General features: G+C 45.9%; 1 protein-coding gene across 1 annotated transcript in view; it reads left to right on the plus strand.

Moving 5' to 3' along the window:
• Window positions 1–7474: 7474 nt before the first annotated feature.
• RASGRP1 (RAS guanyl releasing protein 1) overlaps window positions 7475–21855 on the plus strand; it is an 80149-nt gene continuing 65768 nt past the window's right edge. The window contains exons 1-2 of the mRNA XM_047862147.1: window positions 7475–7685; window positions 12118–12302. Of these exons, the coding sequence (XP_047718103.1) occupies window positions 7651–7685; window positions 12118–12302 (220 nt within the window). The 5' untranslated portion in view covers window positions 7475–7650. The remainder of the gene's footprint in view (window positions 7686–12117; window positions 12303–21855) is intronic.

Consider the following 21855-nt stretch of genomic DNA (forward strand, 5'->3'; position numbering starts at 1 on the left):
TACCTGCTAGAAACCAGGAAACAGAAATGAGATGAACAAAGGCAAAGACAAAAGTTTTACTACCTGTGACATAATCTTTTCCAGAAAGACTCGATGCTGTTTCGGTCAAGAGGCCAAATTTGAAGACATGATGCAATTCTCAATTTGTTACTGACTCACCTTGCAGCCTAAGACAAGTCACTTATCTCTATGCCTTGGGAAGGACTCTGGTGAGTAATAAACAAATAAAAATGGAAAGTCCTCTATGAACTAAGAGGCACCTCCTATCTACAGAAGTCCCAGGAAAAATTCAGGAAGATTTGGGATTCCCCACCCCTCAGCCCTGAAAGTCTAGAACTTTCCTGTGCTAGACAGTCCCCAGTCATGAAGACTCAGTCTAGCATGTTTCCAGAGGACTCCCACAACCCTAAATCTCCCCCAGCAAACCAGTGCATATTTAAACATTTTTTTTTAATTTGAGAGAGAGAAAGCATTTGGGGGGAGGAGCAGAGGGAGAGAGAGAGAGAGAGAGAGAGAGAATCTCAAGCAGGCTCCATGCTTAGTGCAGAGCCCAATGCCAGGCTTGATCCCACAACCCTGGGATCATAACCTGAGCCATAATCAAGAGTCAGATCCTTAACCAACTGAGCCACCCAGGCGCCCCACAGTGACTTAGATTTTTAAGAGGACTTTCTAAACAACTGCCAACATCAATTATATATAATTGTCCAGATCCATCCTGAGTCCAACTCAGATTCCTCACCCCCTCCCCACACAAATACAAACTTCTGACATCAAAGCAATAACACTACAGCGGGATCACACCTGCCTGGGCCAAATTAAGATCCAGCATGTGCTAACCTTCCTCAGGGAACAAAGCCTCACTTCTGGGGCACTTGAAAAATCACAAATAATGGGCACTGACTGGATTTATCACAACATATGGCAATGCTTTTAACCGATTAATTTAAAATCAATTAAGCAGAACACTCAGTTGACTATTGACAGTGAGGTCTCTATCCATACTTACGAAGCCACAATGTAGACTTCTCCATCCAGCTGCACACTTTGCTCAGAGTTCAAAGTATCCTCAGTTTGATACAAGGTACAGCAAAAAAAAAGGGGGGGGGGGAGGGGTTGGTGGGAGGACCAATATGAAACAAAAAAGACAGCTTTCTTTTACAGTATATTTTGGCTATCATTTGGCTGGACGCTGAGATCAGTTGCTAATTAGACATGGAGGCAGATCAGTCTTGGTCAATATTTGCAGCAAATTTAAGCTTTGAGCTTTGTTTTTTAATCAATGCATTTCTAATTGTCATATTGGTTGCTCTCTTGGGTGTGACTTTGTTATTCGTGAAACGCAAACTCTGTACTCAGGGAACACAGTTACCCACAAGGTTGAAGATACACCCTTCTTAGTGGGGCCGACAGAGCCTCATGTCCTACTTCCAAAACCAGAGGAACACAGAAGACGGACGATTCCAGCTCACTTTATACTTTCCTAAGCCTGCTCTCTGCCCAGAAGAGTTTCACTCCTGTTCCTATGACAAAGAATCAGACTGAATACAAAGACACTTACACCCCACGTGGGGTGGGGAAGACTGGGCTTTGGCACAGAGCAGTGGGATGGGGGTGAGAACCCCACCTACTGCTTGTAAGTTGTGTGTGAAATAAGTTACTTCAGTACTTCTTAAATATGAATAACGTATGACCCATTTTAAAGGGAAAATTGTTTTATCTAGATTCTTAACTATATGTCTACAGATGGCCCCCATTTGAGAAACACTCACCCCTATTAATGTACGGTGATTTTCCCCACTGCACACATGCAAGTGCATCTATTAATATTCAGGAGTTTTCATTTCAATCCTATACTTATAACAGTGCTTTTTTGAGTGTGTATTAAACAGTTTTTGTACCCAGAAAACCACATCCTTTGACTGGTCCAGTCCATTTGAATCTTTCTATGAACTGTTTTTTTCCAGCTTTTACCTATGTGTCTTTGTACAGGTTAAATTATTAAGCAGTAACGATGCTGACACGGTGCCAGGTACACAATAGGAGTTTTAAAAATAGTGGTTGCATTCCAAAACTAGCTTTAGCATTTAGATTATTGCCATTCTGTTTGCAATGCCAGCCATTTGAGAGGGAGCCCGGTGTTGGAGTTTAATTAACTCCGGTCCTTTTTCAACAGTTCCTTTCAAGCACGCAAAGGCAGACTTGAGGAGTGGTGTTAATTGAGTCACGTCTAAAGTGGAGGGGATTTAAAGAGCTCATGGGGGGACTCGTCAAGGTGTGAAGCCTCTCAGATTCTGTCCAGGCAACAAGATTAAGTCAGACTTGAGAACCTTATTTATCCATTGGCAGGGGGTGGGGAGAATCAGAGTAATTTCCTGAGTGTCCTACTTAGTTCAGCAAAGCACTTGTTCTTCCCCCTCCTTACTTCCACATCCTCCTTTTCTCTGAAAGACTCTCCCCTCCCCTCCCCTTCCCTGGCCCTTCACCTCCTCTCTCTGTTTGGCTCACTGTTCACCTTAACCTTTGCATAGTAGCCTAGACCTCACTTCCTCTAAGAAGCTGGTTCCCCATGAATCAACAGCTAGGGTACTATCCCTTTGGGTGTCATCACATAGCACTTACTAGGTTCTGGAAGCATTCACTTTGTATGCCCACAACTTGGCACCGACTCATCCCTTAGCGGTTGCTACATGCTAGGTCTCGGCCATGTCATATCATCACCAGCAAAGTTCCATGAGGTAGGCCTTGTTTGTATCCATTTTCACAGACATGAAAATGGAGGTCTAGAAAAGTTAACTTGCTCAGGGTCACATTACCGGGAGGAATGAGGGCTGAAATGCATGAAAAATATACTCTTTGACTTTATATATATATATATATATATATATATATATATATATATATATATATATAAACTTGAACAAAGCAGATTCACCAGCAACTCACCTTTGCTGGTCCCAGCCTCTGGTTTTTTAAAGCCACTCAGGCCAGAATCAGAAGGTAAGCTCTATGTCAGAATGATTCAAAATAGGATTTATTTATTGAATAGATGCTTGTGCATAATACAAAAATAAAAGCTACAAAAGAGGAAACAATGAAAATTAAGATTCTGCCCCCCCAACTCAGAGCCAGCTAGATGCCTTTTCCAGAAGTAACTATGAAGATCTATTGTTATCATGACAGGTAGATCTAGAACTATATTTTATAAACGATGAATCCAGCCTAGTAATGGATCAATGCAGTGGGTCCAGAGCAGCATTCATTTTTTAAGGTCATTAAAAAGATATATTTGAATGAGCACTGGGTGTTGTATGGAAACCAATTTGACAATAAATTTCATATATTAAAAAAAAAAGATATATTTGAAAGGATTATGTTTCACACAGCTTGTGTGTTGGTTTTACACATAGCGTAAATGTACATCGGAGCCACAGAGTGTAAAATGTAACTTTACAGTTCTCATCACAAGGTAATGTTCCAAGCAGTCTGCAAGCCACTCACCTGGTAGACCTAGAAGTTGGAAATTATGAAAGCCACTCCCACATAGAACCTCCATCCTTACCTCCCATGAGTCACTTTGGAACCCAGAAACCTGAATGACCCTAATGAAACAAGTCAGATCCATTTCTTCTCTGTTCAAAGCCCTTCAGGGGCGCCCGTCTGAGGAGGGCAACAGCTATGAGGCAGCATGTATTTCTCTTTGTTTGTTGTGTTAGCATCCTAAAAAAATACATATTCCAAATCAAAAATATGGGCTGCATAATATAAATAAATATGGCTTTGTGGGGAAGGGGCTCTGGGAAGAGACTTCACAGAGATCGGCAGCATCCTTCAAAGCGGCTGAAATTAAGAATGGATATTCACAACTAGGGTCTGTATATGAGATGAGCCATTTTAAAAACAGGACATTTGTACAATTCCCCTGGAAGAATTCTGGGCGTACCTGAAGGAGAACACTGCCCAGAACAGCTGGCCCATAGACAGAGAGGCTCCCAGGGAGGCAGGACTCTGCATCCATGAGAGGATGCCGAGGACCAAGAAATGAGCAGGGGTCCCACACAAGCCCCCAGTCTATAGGCACGAAGCAAGAGGGGCTGCTTCTTGTGTAGGCAATTCCTGCAGCCTTGGTCCAAGGTGAACGGCAGCAGGAACGCAGTGTCTGGTGTGCTGCTGCACGGGACAGCAGCACCATAACAAAATAATGAGGCCAATTCTCCGTGCCTCAGAAACAGGAGCAGCACTCAGCAGGAGAGTAAAGCGTGATGCCGCATCGGCTCCTTCCCTTCCCTCTCCATCCCTCTTCGCTCTTCTCTGGAGCTGTGGCAGCTTTGTCCTCTCAGTTGCATGTGGGGCCTCCACTGGGACACCTCATGCTGTCCCCAGCAGCACAGGGGTAACCAGACTCTGAAGGGGCAGCTGCTGGAAGTCAGAGTGTAAAATCGTGGTGCATTTGTTCATTTGTTGACTTGGTTACTGTCTGTCTGTTGGATTAGTGAGCTTGTATGAACAGGGATCTCATCTGTCTCGTTCTCTACCAAATTCTCAAGGCCACGGACAGCATCTGACACAAAGTTGGCAACCAGTGAATACATCTTAAACGGATGAATGTTCAGCAACAGAGAAAGTGGGAGCTGTGGTGGCCATAGGTTCTCCAAGGACAACTAGGCAGACTGCGAATGGTTTGTACCCCTCTGTACCTGGAAGGTAGCCCTGTATATCCCCTCTAGGGTGACTTGACAGTTTGCCATGCATATGGTGTAGCTGTGCCTTTGTGTGTTTACCAGGTGAAAAGAGACGGCAGGCAGAAGGAAGTTTACAAGCAAAAGCACCAAGGCTTGTAAGAACACAGGGCACAGCATTACCAGGAGTGATGGAGGTGCCGCCTAAGAGGTCAGGTGCCTGGGAAGGCATGGCTAGAGGCTAGGCTGGACAGGTAAGGTCCGGTTGTGGAGACACACACCATTAACAAGTTTGCACTTTATTCTGTAGCCAACCCGGGATCCCTTAGTGGTTTGGAAGCAGACTAATGACGTGATCAGGTAACTCTGAAAGCAATATGAAAGAAGGATCAGAGAAAAGGAGGTTCTGTAAGTAGGGAAGCCAATTATGAGTCTATGACACATGTCCAGATTCAGAGATAATGGGGGCTGAGATCAACGTGTCACCATGGAGATGGCCTCTGGGACAATGAAAAGAGGTGACCAGTTGGAAATGTGAGTGTGAATGTTAGATCAAGGTCGAATATTCAGACCGAAAGTCACATGGGTCCTGTTGAAGTCATGGAAGAAAATAAAAATGCCTAATTTGAGTAATGTATCATTTAGAAAATCTGATGAAAATTGGTGTTTTTAGTTTCAGAGGCTTTGCACATACCCACCAAAAAAGCCAAGTAAAGGTCCATGGACATCAGTTAAGAACACCTGATTGAACAGAGGAAGAATGACGGAGCCCCACCCTCTCTCAACGACTACAGTTGGTATTGGCTACAGCCCATCCGAGAGGTAGGAGAAGAAGACAGGACCAGAGAAATGGAGAACTTTGTTCTTGAGGTCAGAGGTGCCTCACACAACACCAGGGAGACTAACCACATAGCAGAAGATGAATAAAGAGATAGAGCTCACTTCTAATTTTTTACATGTTTAGAAAAGATAAATTGTTTACGTAGAAATGACCAGAAAGCCTCATCAAAGAACTCAGGTGGGTTCAGACACAGTCAGGTGCAGGTGGAGTGCAGCACTCTCAGGAAGCCAGAGATAAAGACGTTTCCCAGGCAGAAGCAGGTCTCTTTCTTCAGTAAACTCAGCAAGACTTGCTTACCGACTGAATCACTAATAATTTCTATACTTCTATACGTAACAGACTCTGGTGTGCAGGTGTGTGCAACTGCCTACATGTGTGTATACACCAAATATATACACGATACACAGTATTGTGTGTATACACCAAATAGCATATTTATCTATATATGTGGATATGAACACATATTTACATATAATTTTTCATTTACATAAAGGTATGTTTATCCACTTAGCATATATACATATGCATATGCCATATAGTCTAGAAAACTGCCATAATGTAATATTTAATAAATATCCACATGTTCCTTCTGTATACGTGGCTTGGACTGAGGACACCTTGGCTGTGACCCAATGTTTATGATGATTCTCTGGAGAAATTTCTTTGTGGTCTTACTATTAAGAAGAGTTGATATTCTCTTGAATAATTTTTTTTGTCTTGCACGTGACAGAAATTTTATTCTAGACCAAGCTCCCTTTTGAACATGACTACTAGAAATCTGGGAGACAAATTTTGGTCCCAGTTGTAACCAAGTGCATAGGGATCTATGTGGTGCGTTAAAAAAACAAAAAAACAAAAACACGACTTTCACTTCTGGCTCCATTTTATATGCCTTATTTTTCACTTTTCGTTTCACTCACTTCTTTCTGTAGGTTATGTGCCTTTGTAAGCTTTTCTTTTGGCATATAAACATGAAGAAACATAGAAATGACATCACAGAGGGAGACTTTAAGGTCCAGAACATTATGGCTGGGAAGAAACCTATTATTGTGGCCGGAGTTAAGGCATGTAACGATGATAATGGGTGTGTTATTAGGACAGCCCAGCAGCGATTACAGGGAGTGAGACAGATCTCAGCCCAGGTCACAGTTCTCTCTGCTGTTAACCAGTCGTGTGGTGGGAGGCATCTTATTCTCCATGTCCTCTCATCTCGAAAACAGTGACTTCTTGGGATTTGGGGGGATGGCTTAAACGAGGCAACGTATAGAAAGCACTTTAGCACAACGCATTCCATCAGTTAGCTACTGTTACCATCACTATCTTTTGGACAAGCAGAGCTAGGTCGCCATTCCTGGCTCGGTCCGCTGTAAGAAAGTTCTCTCCCCCCCACACACACACTCCCCGCATCTCCCACACCCACAGTCGCCAGGCGGCCAGCCGTCTCCCGCCAAATACGGATCACATTTCTGGAGCGCACCTCCGCTCCCGCCGCCTCCCGCGGGAGTGCAAGGCGCCAATCTCCGGCCAAAGTCCCGCAAATTGCTACCAAGAAGGCCCGGGAGGCGCGGGCTAAGGCAGATCCACACCTGAGCGTTAGCTCCTTACCCCGCCCCGGCTGCCCTCTGACACGTACAAGGGGGCCTGCGAAGGGCCCCGGGGTCCTCCGCGAGGCCGGACTGGAATGCGGGGGCGGGGGCCCCAGCGCGCCGCCGGGCTCGCACCTCCCCCGCGGTGCCCCCGGAGCTTCCCCAGCCCTCGGCTCCCCTTCAGACTTGACCCGGGGGCCGGGAGCGGCGGGCGGCGCCGCGGGGCGCTCGCGCTGGATGGGGGCGGGTTTCGGAGAGCAGCCCGACAGCGCCACACATTTCCTACACCGATAGCATCAGCGCGTGTCAGGTGGTTGGTGCGGGCGAGAGAGTGCGCGCGCGCGTGAGGGCGAGAGGGCGCGCTCACAGAAACTTTGTGCCTGCGGGTGCGCCTCGGGCGGGCTCGCCGGCTGCGAGAGCGGCGTGTGGGCGGCCGGGGGCGGAGGGGCCCGGCAGGCGGCGGCGGCGGTGGCGATGCGCCGCGCCCCGTCGAGCCCGTCCCGCCGCGCTAGGTGAGGCGGCCGCGGGAGCGCCGGCCGCGGCCATGGGCACCCTGGGCAAGGCGAGAGAGGCTCCGAGGTGAGTAGGGGCCCGGGGCCTCGGCGGCGCCGACTTCCTTCCTTGGGGCGGGCGACCCCGCGAGCCCTCTCAGGGGGCGGGGGGAGGAGGTGAGTGGGGCGGGCGACGTGGGTGCCTCCTTCTACGGGAAGTTGCTGACCCGGGGTCCGGGCGGCGGCAGGCCAGGGTCTCGGCTCAAGCCCGGGGAAGCGGGCGGCCGGGCAAGAGGGGCGGGGAGCTGGGTCGTGCGCGCCACGAGCTCCGGAGTTGCACCGACGGCCCTCCCCACCCGGTCCCGGCTCCCCGGCGTCCGGCACCTGGGTCTCTCCCACTCGCGGACTTTCCGTACCACCCGCACCTGCGGCGGTCCCGGGGCTCCGGCAGCGCCACCTGCCGGCCTCTCCCTGCCCTGCGGATCCGGGGCAGGGCCCGGAAAGGCCAGCGGCCGTTTGCAGGGAGCGAGTGGCGGTCCCTGAAACATACAGCCTTCTGGGTGGAAACTATGCGCCCCTCCACCCCCACTGCGATTCTAGAGAGATGTGTTAGGAGCGTCTCGAAGATGAAGTTAGTGTGGTAGTGCAAAGTCTTTTGGCAGGGGAAAGAGGCCTGGGGGGTGGGGTGGGGGGGTGGCAGGCAACTTTGAGTGTGCCCCCTTAGAGCAGGGAGGGCCTGGGCACAGCACGCCAGTGCGCTCTTCCCAACTTCCTCCACGTGGACTCTAGTGTGACCGGCCCGCACAGACATGCCCGCGAGAGGCAGGAAGCTTTGCTCTGCTGGACTTTTTGGAGCCGAAGGTTCTTGGCCCTTTCTGCACTCGGGCACCCTGACGGTGTTTGCCCCAGGGTGCAGCCCTGCACCTTCCCTAGATTGAGGGGAGGGGTGTCTGTAAGTTAAATTGAGTATACATTAGAGGGCTGAGGGAGAGGACAGGACTGGAAAGAATCCTAACCAGAAGCCAACCAAAGCCATCTTCTGCAGAGAAAGTTGTGGAAGTCTGTGTTCTCATTCCTCCGTGTCATCGCTTAACTCACTCTTCTTGGCTAGTTTTCCTAAAAAGTTCAACCTGAAAGTGTGTGCCCTCTGCTGAGGCACCTGTGCTGGAGAGGATTTCACCTGAGCCAGGTCAGAGTTTCCACCGCCTCCTTGCTTCCTGAGGCAAATTCCATGCAGCCTTGGCCACTCATAGTTCTCAGAAAACCCCTTCAAGTTAATGTGTTTCTCTCTGGCCTTATTTTTTTATTTTATGTTTTAATTTACATGGGAACATTTGGCTCCAGTCCTTTAAAAATATGCCTTTGGAGACTTAGAGTATTCTTTCTATGATTTTTAAATACTCTTTGATCTACCTATAATGAAACATTTTGTACATCCTTATCTGTAGACCTTTCACCAGAAGACCGAGTGGTTTGAAGGTTTGTCAGGAAGCAGCAGTCAAGAGACTGAGCAGCCAAAGAGCCGAGTTTCCTACTTTATGGCGCAGATAACCCTATCTTCCCAGACCTCTCGGGATGCAGTGTGGTTTTTAGTAGCATCACTTCTCCCTGGTGTCTTGGGCCCAAACTGTGCGTCTCTTTGGCCTCCATTCTCCCAGATTACATTTCTCACTTTCCCTTCCCCCTACCCTAAATACTCCCTTCACACTCTTTTTCTTTCTGTGTGGATCTACCCTTAGTTCCCTCTTAGTTCTGATAAAAGCATCTGCCTCTAAGAATCACCTTGTGAGCCAAAGTGGTTTCCCCTACGGCTGACATTAGGGAGCATTACCAGAATTAGAGCCAGCGCACTTTTCAGAATCCTCAGTGGTCGATGCCACCAATCGAGAGAGAAAATGGAATGTTTCCTGGATCCCACAGTTGAGAGACAGAGATTAACACCTCCCAGCCCCAGGGGAAAGAGCTGTATATGGAGATAGGGCCTGTGGCCTGTGGTTGAGTCCAGTGGCCGCCTGTCTTTGGAAGGCCTAAGAGAAAAAGACGTCTCTTGAGAAGGACTTCGTTTTCATCTTTTTTCCCGCCTTTGCCTTGGTGGGGGTCTTCGTGGTGGAAAGGCAGCAACGGAGGCAGAGGTGTTTCCAACACTGGACAACGAGCACCAGGTTTAGAGAGTTGTCTGTACTTAGAGGAGGGGAAGGGAGCCTAGCCGGCGAACAAAGCGTGGGGTGCAGGAGGGCCGGCTTCTACCAGCCTCTGCTCCAGTGGCATTGCCTTTCTGAGCCTGGACCTCCACATATGTATATGAAAGTTTGGAACGTGACCATCAAGAGCCTGCCCAGCTCTGAAGACTGTTCCAGGGGCCCACAGGAGGGTATGAGGTGGAGACTTTATGTTATCAGCTATGCTTTTGGATGATTTTTGAGTCTTAAACTTTTCAGCCTCTCTGTGGCAGTCTCCTTCTAATTCTAATGTAGTGAAAGTTGTATGGTCCCAAGCACAGTAAATACTTATCAAATAAAGCCAGAGAGGCATCAGGTACAAATCTCAGATCTAGCACATATGAGCTGTACAGCCGTGGCTATGTCATTTAGCAGCTTTTAGATTCAGTTTCAACTTCATGTAATGGAGGTGATCTCTTTCTGGGGTATAGGCTTTAAAAATCATTTAAACCTCCCAGTACAGTGCATGTGATATCATAGGTGCTAAGTTCATTATGGTCATTATTACTTTCTCTTGATTTCAGATACTGATCTGATCCTGGGGTTATCACAGGGCCTGGATAAAAATCAGTCATGGTCAGAAACTTAAGTCCTGTAACACCAACTTGATCTTTCAGAAATCACTTCCTTGGGTTAGTAGATTCTGGGTAGCCAGTTGTTGATGCAATTTCACTGGGCCCACCCCAGGCCAAAAGCAGAGTCCAGTGGTCCCTGCCGGACCAGCGCCACGGAGCTAGTTTGAAACAGATCAGAGGGCATGGTCTTCCCTCCACTAGTCTGGCTGCGTACCGGGTGGCCCATAGTTCAGTACACTCTCTTTTAGTAGAGAATCCATGTGTGCCCCCAGCATTTCATTTTGATCAAAGCATTTCAGCCCCTTCTGGGGGATGAGATTATATCTTACTGGAGCAGCTTCCCCCAACACTCCACCTGGAACTGGTTCTCTCTCTTCTGAGAACATCACGCTTCTTACGCTTGACACCCACAGGACACTTAAGATTTATAGAGCTGTCTTTTCATGGTGTAGGTCTGGTTCTCCAACTAGATTTTTGAATTAAGGAACGTCTAGTTTACCCTTCTACAACAGCAGCAATAACTAATGTAAGGAGTATGTCTTACAGTTTACAGAGTACCTCACATGGACTGTCTCACTCCAGTCCCCTTCCCCTCTGGCCTATCACAGTGTCTTACTAACAGAATAAGTACTTATTAACTAATGCCCTTACGTGTTTAGCAAAATACATAGTGAGTAGCTAAAGTTATGGATCTGAGGTACAAATTTTTTTTGTCTGCTCTTCGGTCGTAAACTCTGAAATAACCAAAGCCACAGAATTAATGATATGTTCAAAGAAGTTAACCAGCAACGACACCCATCACTATTAAACCTGAAAAGATTATAGATATGCATCTGTGTGTTTAAATAGGAAAGAAAGTAAAATACTTCATCATTTTGCAAACAACTTGACCTGTACTGATGAGGTCATGACCAAAGACAAAAGCTAAGTGAGAGAGAACATAGGTGACCTGTTGGATTCCTAAGCCATTTCCAGATCCAGACTCCTTTTACATTCAGTTCTGAAATAAAGCTCACATAAGCTCTGCTTTTTTTTTTTTTTTAAATCAGTATTCCCCAATTAAGGACTTGATAGAATAATATTTAGTGGTAAAAACTGACATATAATGATTGCCAGTATTATCAACAATGGAAAACAGAATCTTCAAGATTTGTGAGAAAGGCAAGATTAGCTGAAAATCTGAACACCTCCACTGTAAATCCTCTCCCTTGCACATGGGTCTTTAGTCTTTGACTTCTCCCCTAAAGTTCAGAGGTGTTTTTGAGGCCACCTGACCTTCTGCAGCATCTCTGGTACTGCTCAAGATGAATGAATTTAGTTGAAGATGAGACCAAATGAAAAAATGCTTCAGACCCAAGTCAGTGGACTTCCAGCTAAAATATTGGTAGGAGCTAAGGACTACCTACATGGCCTGGCCTCTGCCTCTCTGGTTCAGGAGCCAGAGCCAGCACGCCAAAGCAGTTCTAATCCCAGACTGAAGAGCCCTTGTTGCAGCCCTGAAATCTCACCTTATTATTTGCTTGGGAGATGTCTCTTTAACAGCCAACCAGTCCGTTTGGTGCATTTGCCAAGTGGGAGGGGTATGTCTTCTATCAGCCCAACTCTCAGGATTAATTGTCTTATCTCTACTCCTTTCCTGCCCAATCTGCCTTCAGAGCTTGGAGCTGCCAGTCTGTCTGTCCCCTGGCTGCTTGGCTTGCACTCACTGCCTCCCCTCTTTCCCCAGGAAACCTTCTCATGGCTGCAGAGCTGCCACTAAAGCAAAACTAGAGGCGAAGTCAGCCAGCAGCCCCTTCCCTTCTCATCCCAGCCTGGCCCAGATCACCCAGTTCCGCATGATGGTGTCTCTGGGACATTTAGCCAAAGGAGCCAGCCTGGACGATCTCATCGACAGCTGCATTCAATCTTTTGGTGAGTTCACTAACTACCCACATGCATAAAAATCTATTACTTTGTTCTTCCTTAAAAAGTTGCTTTGTGGAATAGCAACCTAGATTGTATTTTGGCTTTAAAAATATCTTTTGAGCCTTTGAAATGTTGGAGACCGTGTGCAGTGCCTATGGCACATGACTGTGTGGGTGTAATAGGTCGTGATGAGAGGCGTGATTTCAAGTGAGAAAAGTTACGGAGGAGAGTTTGCATTTCCATTTCTCTTAGGATGGAGGTTGTTCCTGTGATGAGAAATCTCATAAAATGCTACTGTGCCTCTGGTGCTTTGACATTCTTCTGCCCTTGTATTCGTGGCACACAAAGACAAGGTTACGTGAGCAAACACTGTTATCAAACAGAAATTTGAAAGCCTTTGGATCATGTGGATGATAGAGTGTAATAATCCCCCTTACAATTGGAGGGTAGTTGTGAGGGACTAGGAAAGGACAGGATTTAAAGCCAGAATGTCTGTGACTGGAAGATACTGGTTAGGAAGTATTTGTGATTGGGGGTCAGGGATCTGGGCAGGGGGTAAGCAGACACACACATGGACCGTGAATTCTCTAGAATGCTGCCCTCTGTCATCACCATTCTCAGCCTGAAGGGTGCACGGTTTCATGCAGCTCATGAGCGGTTATCTGCAAAGATGCCCATTTTTTTAAAAAAATCTTATAAGCACTGTCTTTTTTTGGATTGTGATTTGTGAAATAGTGATTGAAAAATACTATATATTGGTTCCCCTCAAAAAAGGAATTATTAAAATCGATGGAAAATTCATAGATTTCCAGCATCACTGTTCCCCCCTCTGTGCCCCCTTTGAACCCCTGCGTCTCCCACCAGGAAGCAGATGAGCACAGGTGGCTCAGCTCAGAAGTGCCTGCCCATCTCAGACCCTCGTGGAGCCTCCTGGGGGATGTAGGGGAGGCTCGACCCGATCCCAGGCAGCACAACACGCAAATCAGTTAGAATTCAGAACTAGGGATTCTTGGCTGGACATGTTTACCGTTGGGCCCGACCTTATTTATGGAATCGGGAAAGATTTGACATCTTAGGGATACTTGTTTAGTACACTTCAAGTACAAAATTGAGTAGTTCTGATGATTTCCACATTGGTTTAAAGCAGCAGTTCTCACATGTTGGTGCAGAATCACACGGAGGTTATCTTTTTTATGAACACAGATTGCTGGGTCCTCTGGTGGACCTGGGGTGGGGCGCAAGGATTTACATTTCTAACAAGTTCCCAGGTGATGCTGATGTAGCTGACCCACGTACTCACTTTGAGAACACTACATTATTGTTGTAGGCTTTTTAACTTGGAAAAGAGGCAGCACTTTTATTATTACTAGGTGAGCCTCAAATTTTAATTAAATTTGTATGTATTTATACTCTAATTTTTCAGTTGAGAATGACACGGGGAGTGGAATGAATGATTGTCTGTTTTAAAATAATCTTAGAAAATACATGGGCAAGGAGGTGAACCTAGAAGTCAGGAGACTAGTGGGCAGGTGGCTGTGAGGAGCCATTGTTCTTCCTGGGTCTTACTTTCAACTGGCTCCCAACTGGAATGAGCTGCAAAGTTCCTCACGCAGTCTTGGTAGTCCTACATACCAGTCTTTTTGCAGGGCACTGTTGCTGTTTCAGGAATAAGGATGTTTATTCTTTTTCCATTTCACTTTTGAGAAAATGGGGACCGGGAATGTATTTATCAGTAACTTTCTTCCTCTTGTGCCAATCAGGCAACTGCTGGCTGAGGTCAAAGCTGTTTTCCTAACCTTCCAATAATCATGACATCTACCTGAGAAATAGATGACCAGTTCTGAAGTCCTTCCCCAAAAGAACCAAGCCTAATCCACTCCCCTCAACAAATCCTACAGGGGCAAAAGATGTATTGTTTTCTGGAATATGTTGAACTGAAAAAAGTACCTTAAAACCCAAAACCTTTAAAAATCCCATAGAGTCCAAGAGTCTTATCCACTCTGAGGAAGCATTGATTAAGCCCCTAATGGCAACAGACACAGGCTAGGCAGTGCCCAAGGAGAATTACTGTGACCAGACCCCTGTTCCAGTATCAGAGCTTAGAATACCTGAGAAATGCACCTTTCAAGGGAAAAAAGATAGATACACAAGGCAGGGAAATAATCTAAGGCATGTAGGAAGAATACATTCTTTATACAGGTGGAGTTTTGAGAAAGTTTATTTCAAGGGTAAGGATGGATTAGGGAGAACAGCCACTGTTCAAACTCCTCTTTGGCCATGGGATTGCAGGGGGAAGGTGGGTAAGTAAGATCTCAAAGTTTTGCATAGTATGCATGCACGGTTTCCTGCCACAGAATTTATATGAAAGAAGTGGAAAAGAAAAGACATGCTACGTCTGGAGGGAGTGGGAGACAGCACGTGATTTTCACTCATGGGGTATCGTGGCCATGTGTCGCCAGGGAGGGGAGGGGAGCGGAGTTCGAACAACAGAGGTGAGCAGAGCTGGGGATCATGAGTAGCTCTTGACAAAGAATAATCCGTGGCAGAGTGCCTGCCGGTGCTTCTGGAGGTCTCCTCGCAGGTGATCCGAAAATAGTACAGAGTGAGCCTTCTGTTTCTCTTGAACCTCCTCTTACTAGTTATTTTCCCATGTTTGTGTCGGAAAGTTTTGCTTTAGAAGAAAGCAGTCTAGCTTAGTTTTTTGTTAATGAGTTGAGATGTCTTATCATTTTAATGCCTGTGAAAAGAGAGGGAAATGGTACAGACATGTGGGGAGACTATTATTGGTTTGGTTTTGGTAATCTTGCACTTCAGACTCTGGTTGCAGCCACTCTCCCACCAACTTGGGGGGAGAAAAAAAAGGAAAAAACACCTGTTTTGAGAATAAAGACTAATTAGTTAATTTCTACTACCTTTTCAGCCGCACCTTCATGCAGATGCTTTGAGGAGGTTTGAATTACCTAAAGCAGTATGGTACAGTATGGTTGCTATTAGCCAGATCTGGCTATTTACATATACATTTCAACTAATTAAAATTAAAGTAAATGTAAAATGTAGTTCCTCAGCCTCACCCGGCATATTTCAAGTGCTCAGTATCTGCAAGTGGTAGCTGCTGCTGAACAGAGTAAACAAAATATTTCCGTCATGTATGGCAGAAAGTCTGTTGTGCAGTGCTGGATGGGGTAGATGGTTGACTTGAAGGGGGAAAGCAACAGAGAGACCTTCTGGAAACTGTGGAACTTGCATATTTCTAGCATCTCTAGGTAATAGCCTGAATACTCGCTAAGGTATCATAGACATTTGGATTTAGCATCCTTACTGATGCCTCTCTCTTTAGTGTTATTAACTATTAATTACCACCCACACTGTTCTCAGAGAGAGGACTTATGACAATGCTTTTAAGGATGGGTGACCAGCACATACATATTAAGGGTAGTCTTGAAGGTCTCACAGCAAGCCTCCTATTGTCACATACAGGGTTACAGATCTGTGATTAGAAACTCAGAGCCTTGAGTCATAGTTCATTGCTTTAACCATGAGACAACCCACTCCCACCTTCTGTTTTAATTGGAGGTCATGCTTTACATTCTCAGCAAATTATTGCCCGTTAATCCACTCTTCAGCTGAGCATAATGAGGCAAATCATCACAACCTGGTACATTTATGTCAAACGTATGTGAATCACACCATCTGTTTCAGGGGTAGAAAAGACCTATGAGATCATCTGGTTTTTAATGTTTTTACTTTTTAAGAGGGCTGCCAGCATTTGGGGCCAAACGGAAGGCTTCTCATGTCCAAATTCACAAAACTTCCCTTGTTCCCTTCTGAATGCCAGACAACTTTCAGCAGCATGAGAAAGAAAGCTGTGAACGTGTCCCAGAAAGGGACCCTCAGCAAGGAACCCTCCTGCTCCCAGGTGGGGTGTAGGCGGACATTCAGTGTCTCTGTCGTACCTGTCAGTGTGAAGGGAAACGCAGCTTAGCTGATACCTCTATATTTATAGAGCGTTGTTTATTTTTTATTGGCGCTCCATATGTATTGGCTTTCTTTTAAACTCAAAACAGCTCTGAAATTGGAGGGTCAGGTGGTATTGTCTCCCCTGGACAAATGAGAAAATAAATTGGGCCTCTGAGAATTGATGCAATTTGCCTCGTGCCCTCAGTCTAGAGAGAAAACATGCTGCTCGAGTGCTTTTTCCTCTGTCCCCAGCAGCCCCTTGCAACCTGAGCTGGGGCTCACTCAGACCCCTCTCCCAGGAAGGCCCCTCTTCATGCACGGGATACCTGCATGGCACACGGGACATGCCTGAACCCTGTGCCCACCTTCTGCAGGCCTTGTCTCCCCCAGATTAGAAGTTAAACTCATTCAATATGAGGACTGTTCATTGGACCCCACATATATATGTCTGCCTGAAATTCTATCTTGAGCAAAGTGTTAATTAAAATATTCCGTAGGTATTGTGCTAATGCTATACAAAGGCCTCCCAAACTAATAGGTATATTTTCTGCAGCACGGAACACTTAGATGTTAGACGTATTTTATAGACCTCAGCTTGTTAAGGGCAAAACACTACACCCACTTTTAAAAATTGGAGCCAAAGAAGGCAAACACACACTTTTTGGGACCACACACAGTTCCCTCTGTGGCAAAGGGAAGGCTAGGGATTTCTCACCACTCTGCAGGTTACAGGCTGTGCACCACAGTGAGGTGTCCAGAGGCAACAGGAACACAAGACCAGAAGCCAAGGGCCATGATATCAAAGGGCACTCAGACCCAAGGATGGGCAACTCCAAGGAACAAAGCCAAGTGTAGTGTCAAGAAGGGACGGAAAGCCATGTCCATTGTCGAACACAGGCCCTTTGTGAAGAAGACCCAAGGTGACCCAGTAGCCTCCTCAGTGGAACCCCCAGGTGCTTGGGTGTCACATACAAAGGATAGTCCTTGGGACACCCATGTTCTAAGGCTTCTAGGCATCAGAACAGCTCCAGGGCGTGCCTGTCGTTAGCCCTCTGGAGCAAATTCACATCCTGTGATCCAGATGCTATTTATTCCAAGCAGTACCTTTGCTGCATCTTCGACAGGCTGGCATCACCCAGTTCCCAGCCTGGCGTGTCCGCCTCTCATGAGTGTGAGGTACAGTGACTGCCAGGCTCAAGAAAGAAGGAGATGGGAAACCCCTGTCACTCGAATCTGTCTCTCCGCCTGGTGGTGTTGACGGCAGGCTTCCCTCTGTCCAGAGACATGAGGGTTACCACTGGGAGACATAGACGGTGGACTGACGTTGGTTGAACACTTACTTCTTGTGGGCTGTAGGGTACTGTGCGTTTACCTGAACTGGGCCCATCAATCTTTACAACAATCCTAATTAATAGGGAGTGGGAGCTCGGGGTGTCACATAACCTGGGGAACTTGACCCAGTTCATTAGTTGGAGAGCCGCTGGGATCTGAACTGTGGTCATCTTGTCTCCGACGCTCTTGTTCTTTCTACTCTACCAGAGGTTCTCCAACTTGACCATGAACAGTAATCATCAGGGGTGGGGTGTGTGCATTTAGATTCCTGAGGGTCAACTCCAGAGATTTTCATTCAGCCAGCAGTCACTGTGGTTTTGATGGAGGTGACCCACGAACTGATGGTGAGAAATACTGTCCTACAGCACACTTGCTATCCCTTCTCAACTGTGCCAACTTCCTTCCAAACTTCCTGCCTGTCAGCGGTTTGGCCGTGGATATAGACAGCGTGGGTGTTCCTTACAACTACAGTTTGGTTCTTTGCACTCAAAGGCAGCATTCCTCGCCTGCATTTCTGCCTTTAAGCCATGCTCAGACCAGTTTACTGGAGTGCTTAGGGCCCTGGACCCCGTTGTATGCTTGTCCCCCATAGGACAGAGCGTGGCTATGCTGGGAAACGGGACAGGTGCTTCATCTAAGTACTTCTCCAGAAGTGCCGCTTTGCCAACAGATGTTTTAAGGCCAGTTGTTGACATGAAGGTTGTTGAGTCCGTGATGGAAACACATCAGGAAAGGATGTGAAAGCAAAAGCACTGTAATCAGTAGTTGACTGAAACAGCAGTGATTGGGCGGAGGCCACTGGAGATGGTCTGAAGTGTGGGTCCTGCCCCAGGCCCTCCTCCTGGTGGTGGGACCCACCCTCTTCTGCTGGCGAGGTTACAGCTGCTGGATTTGGTGGCTTGTTCTGCAGGTAGTTTGGGCTACCACCTAGCTGGGGTTGTCCTAGAGAGGGAGACAACAGGGGAAGACGAAGAGCCTAAGCAAGGCCGGCTTCACCAGCACCATACTCGGTCTAGTGCTGTTACAGTGTTGAAGCTCTTAATCTGCAAAAGCAGTATTAGATTCCCAGGAGTTTTCAAGCCAGTTGTTAGACACAACCACCATTAAAAACCTGAAATTATATTAAAAATGAAGATAAGAGGGGCACCTGGGTGGCCTCAGTTGAGCGTCTGACTCTCAGTTTCAGCTCAGGTCATGATCTCATGGTTTGTGAGCTTGAGCCCCGAGTCAGGCTCTGTGCTGTTAGCACAGAGCCTGCTTGGGATTCTCTGTCTCCCTCCGTCTCTGCCTCTCCCCTGCACACACACACACACACACACACACACACACACACTCTCTCTCTCTCTCTCTCTTTCTCTCTCTCTCTCTCTCTCTCTCTCTCCCCTCCCTCCCCCTCTCTTTCTCTCTCAAAAATAAACATTTTAAAAAATGAAGGGCCTCCTGGGTGGCCTCAGTTGAGCATCTGCCTCTCAGTTTCAGCTCAGGTCATGATCTCACAGTTTGTGAGCTTGAGCCCCAAGTCAGGCTCTGTGCTAACAGCACAGAGCCTGCTTGGGATTCTCTGTCTCCCTGTCTCCCTGTCTCCCTGCCTCTCCCCTGCACGTTCTCTCTCTCTCTCTCAAAAATAAAGAAACATTTTAAAAAATGAAGGGGCTCCTGAGTGGCTCATTTGGTTAAGCCTCTGGCTTCTGCTCAGGTCGTGATCTCACGGTTTGTGAGTTCAAGCCCCATGTCAGGCTCTGTGCTGACAGCTCAGAGCCCGGAGCCTGCTTCAGTTTGTGTGTGTGTGTGTGTGTGTGGGTCTGTCTGTCTGTGTCTCTGTCTGCCCCTTCCCTGCTCATTCTCCGTCTCTCTCTCGTTCTCTCTCTCAAAAATAAATATTTTTTTTTAATGAAGGTAAGAACCCTCAAAACTCATCATTTCCTAATGCATGACCACATTTTACTATTATTCTCTATTCTCCCGAGGTTATGCCTGTGGTCCCCACACGGTATGAATGCTACACGGTGGTATGCTATAGTATATGCATCTCCTCCCCACCCCCTGATCCGTGAAGTCATGCTGGTTGCTTGAAATTGGCCTGGGTTTGGGGTATTTATACCATGGAATAAATGTTTGTCTACTAATCAGGGCTTCACACACACTAGTTACTAATCAGGGCTTCTGGTTGAACCCTGTCCCTGGAAAGGCCACTGTTACAGGTTTCTGAGCATAGCACTTACTCCCAGCTGCAGGGTTTACTTACATAGCGAGGTGTCTGTGGTAAAACGAGAAATGTTATTTTGTATCCCCTAATTAGGAGAAATAATATTTTGTCATCCTTTGGCTTCCTTCATGTAACAATCATATACAACAACTCCATGTGCTCTTCAAAGAAAAGGAACAGTTCACCTCAGCTTAGAGATAAGGAAATCAAATGTGGCTGAAGTTGAAAACTTTTCTTAAAGTGACAGTGGAACTTAAAACTAAAACTCAGTCTCACTCAGAAGTTGAAACTATTTGTTTTCATTTTTGCTTTTTTGGTTTACCTCCTCTAAACATTCCCCATGATTCAGCTGTCTCTCATTTCTGACCAGCCAGACCTCAGTTTTGTGACCTCCGTTCTCCACGTGTTATATGCTCTGTTTCTCAGTCCATCTATGTACTCATTTGCCTCCATTTCCCGCTACGTGGTAACAGGTGCTATTGGTAGTTGGATAGATAGGTAGATCCGTATTTATTTTATATATATATAGGGGTGCCTGGGTGGCGCAGTCGGTTAAGCATCCGACTTCAGCCAGGTCACGATCTCGCGGTCCGTGAGTTCGAGCCCCACGTCGGGCTCTGGGCTGATGGCTCAGAGCCTGGAGCCTGTTTCCGATTCTGTGTCTCCCTCTCTCTCTGCCCCTCCCCCGTTCATGCTCTGTCTCTGTCCCAAAAATAAATAAACGTTGAAAAAAAAATTTATTTTGTATATATATATATAAAATATGTATATGTATAATATATATATAAATATAAAATATATATATGTATAATATATATATATAAATAATTCCAAGCTTTTGTTGAATATGTTTTCATAAGTTTCTTTGCCAACTATATTTCCAGTTTTGTGAACTGTTCATACCCTTTATCACTCGCTGTTTAATGTTCTTATTATTAGAGGTTTGCAAAAGCTTTTTATTTTTTTTTTAAACATTTTTTTAAACGTTTATTTATTTTTGAGACAGAGAGAGACAGAGCTTGAACAGGGGAGGGTCAGAGAGAGAGGGAGACACAGAATCCGAAACAGGCTCCAGGCTCTGAGCTGTCAGCACAGAGCCCGACGCGGGGCTCAAACTCACGGACCGCAAGATCATGACCTGAGCCGAAGTCGGACGTCCAACCGACTGAGCCACCCAGGCACCCCTGCAAAAGCTTTTTAAATGAAAAGCTCTTTGAATACCATTTGCTATAGGCATCCCTCCCACCCCAATCCTATTTTCATATTTTATGTTGGTTTGGGGATATTAATGTCTAAAAATTTTACATTTTTATGTAGTTAGATTGTACCACATGTTTAAAATATTTTGCTTTATTAACTCAAATTTTTTAAAAAATATCCTTTTTACACAGATACAGTGAATGCTCCATTGTCATTTTAATCAAAGTTTGAATAAATCTATTGTATGATACAGTTCTGTATCCCACTCTTGTGAATGATCAGTGAAAGCTTGTCAGTAGGTTTTTGCTGAAGAAAAAGAAGCCTCCAGTTTTGTTTCTGCGACTCATTGGCTTAAAACCAGAGAGTCTGGACAGTCGCTTTGTCACTCAGGGCCTCAGTTTCCCCTCGCCATGATGGCGTTGAAGTGACTTCTGAAAGTGACAGTGTCTGGGAGAAGGTGTCATAAGGTCTTCTTGATCATGATGTTGAATGTGAATTTGAAGAAAGTTCTTTACAAGTAATTTCTATGTTTAAAGAAAATACTTTGTTCTATTTGAAGCCAGTACGCTTAGGGTGGAGACTTAGATAACCAACCAAATTTAAATCCATTTTTTCCTAAATTATTAATATAGAGTGAGTCTGTATTGTTCTTACACGTTTTTACTGTCATAAAATGTGCAAAGCATAAAATTTACCACTTATATAGACTTTTAAACTATTTTAGTAGTAGTTAACTTGAGTATTTACTGTGAACAATATGGTGTTCATATTAATATGTTATAGATACATAGTATCACTTAATCCCCACCCTTTTATAAGTTCTTGTATTTACAAGATCTGACACTTAGCTCTCATATTTACTTT

Source organism: Prionailurus viverrinus, chromosome B3, assembly GCF_022837055.1.
Source record: "Prionailurus viverrinus isolate Anna chromosome B3, UM_Priviv_1.0, whole genome shotgun sequence".
In the NCBI taxonomy this organism is placed as follows: Eukaryota; Metazoa; Chordata; class Mammalia; order Carnivora; family Felidae; genus Prionailurus; species Prionailurus viverrinus.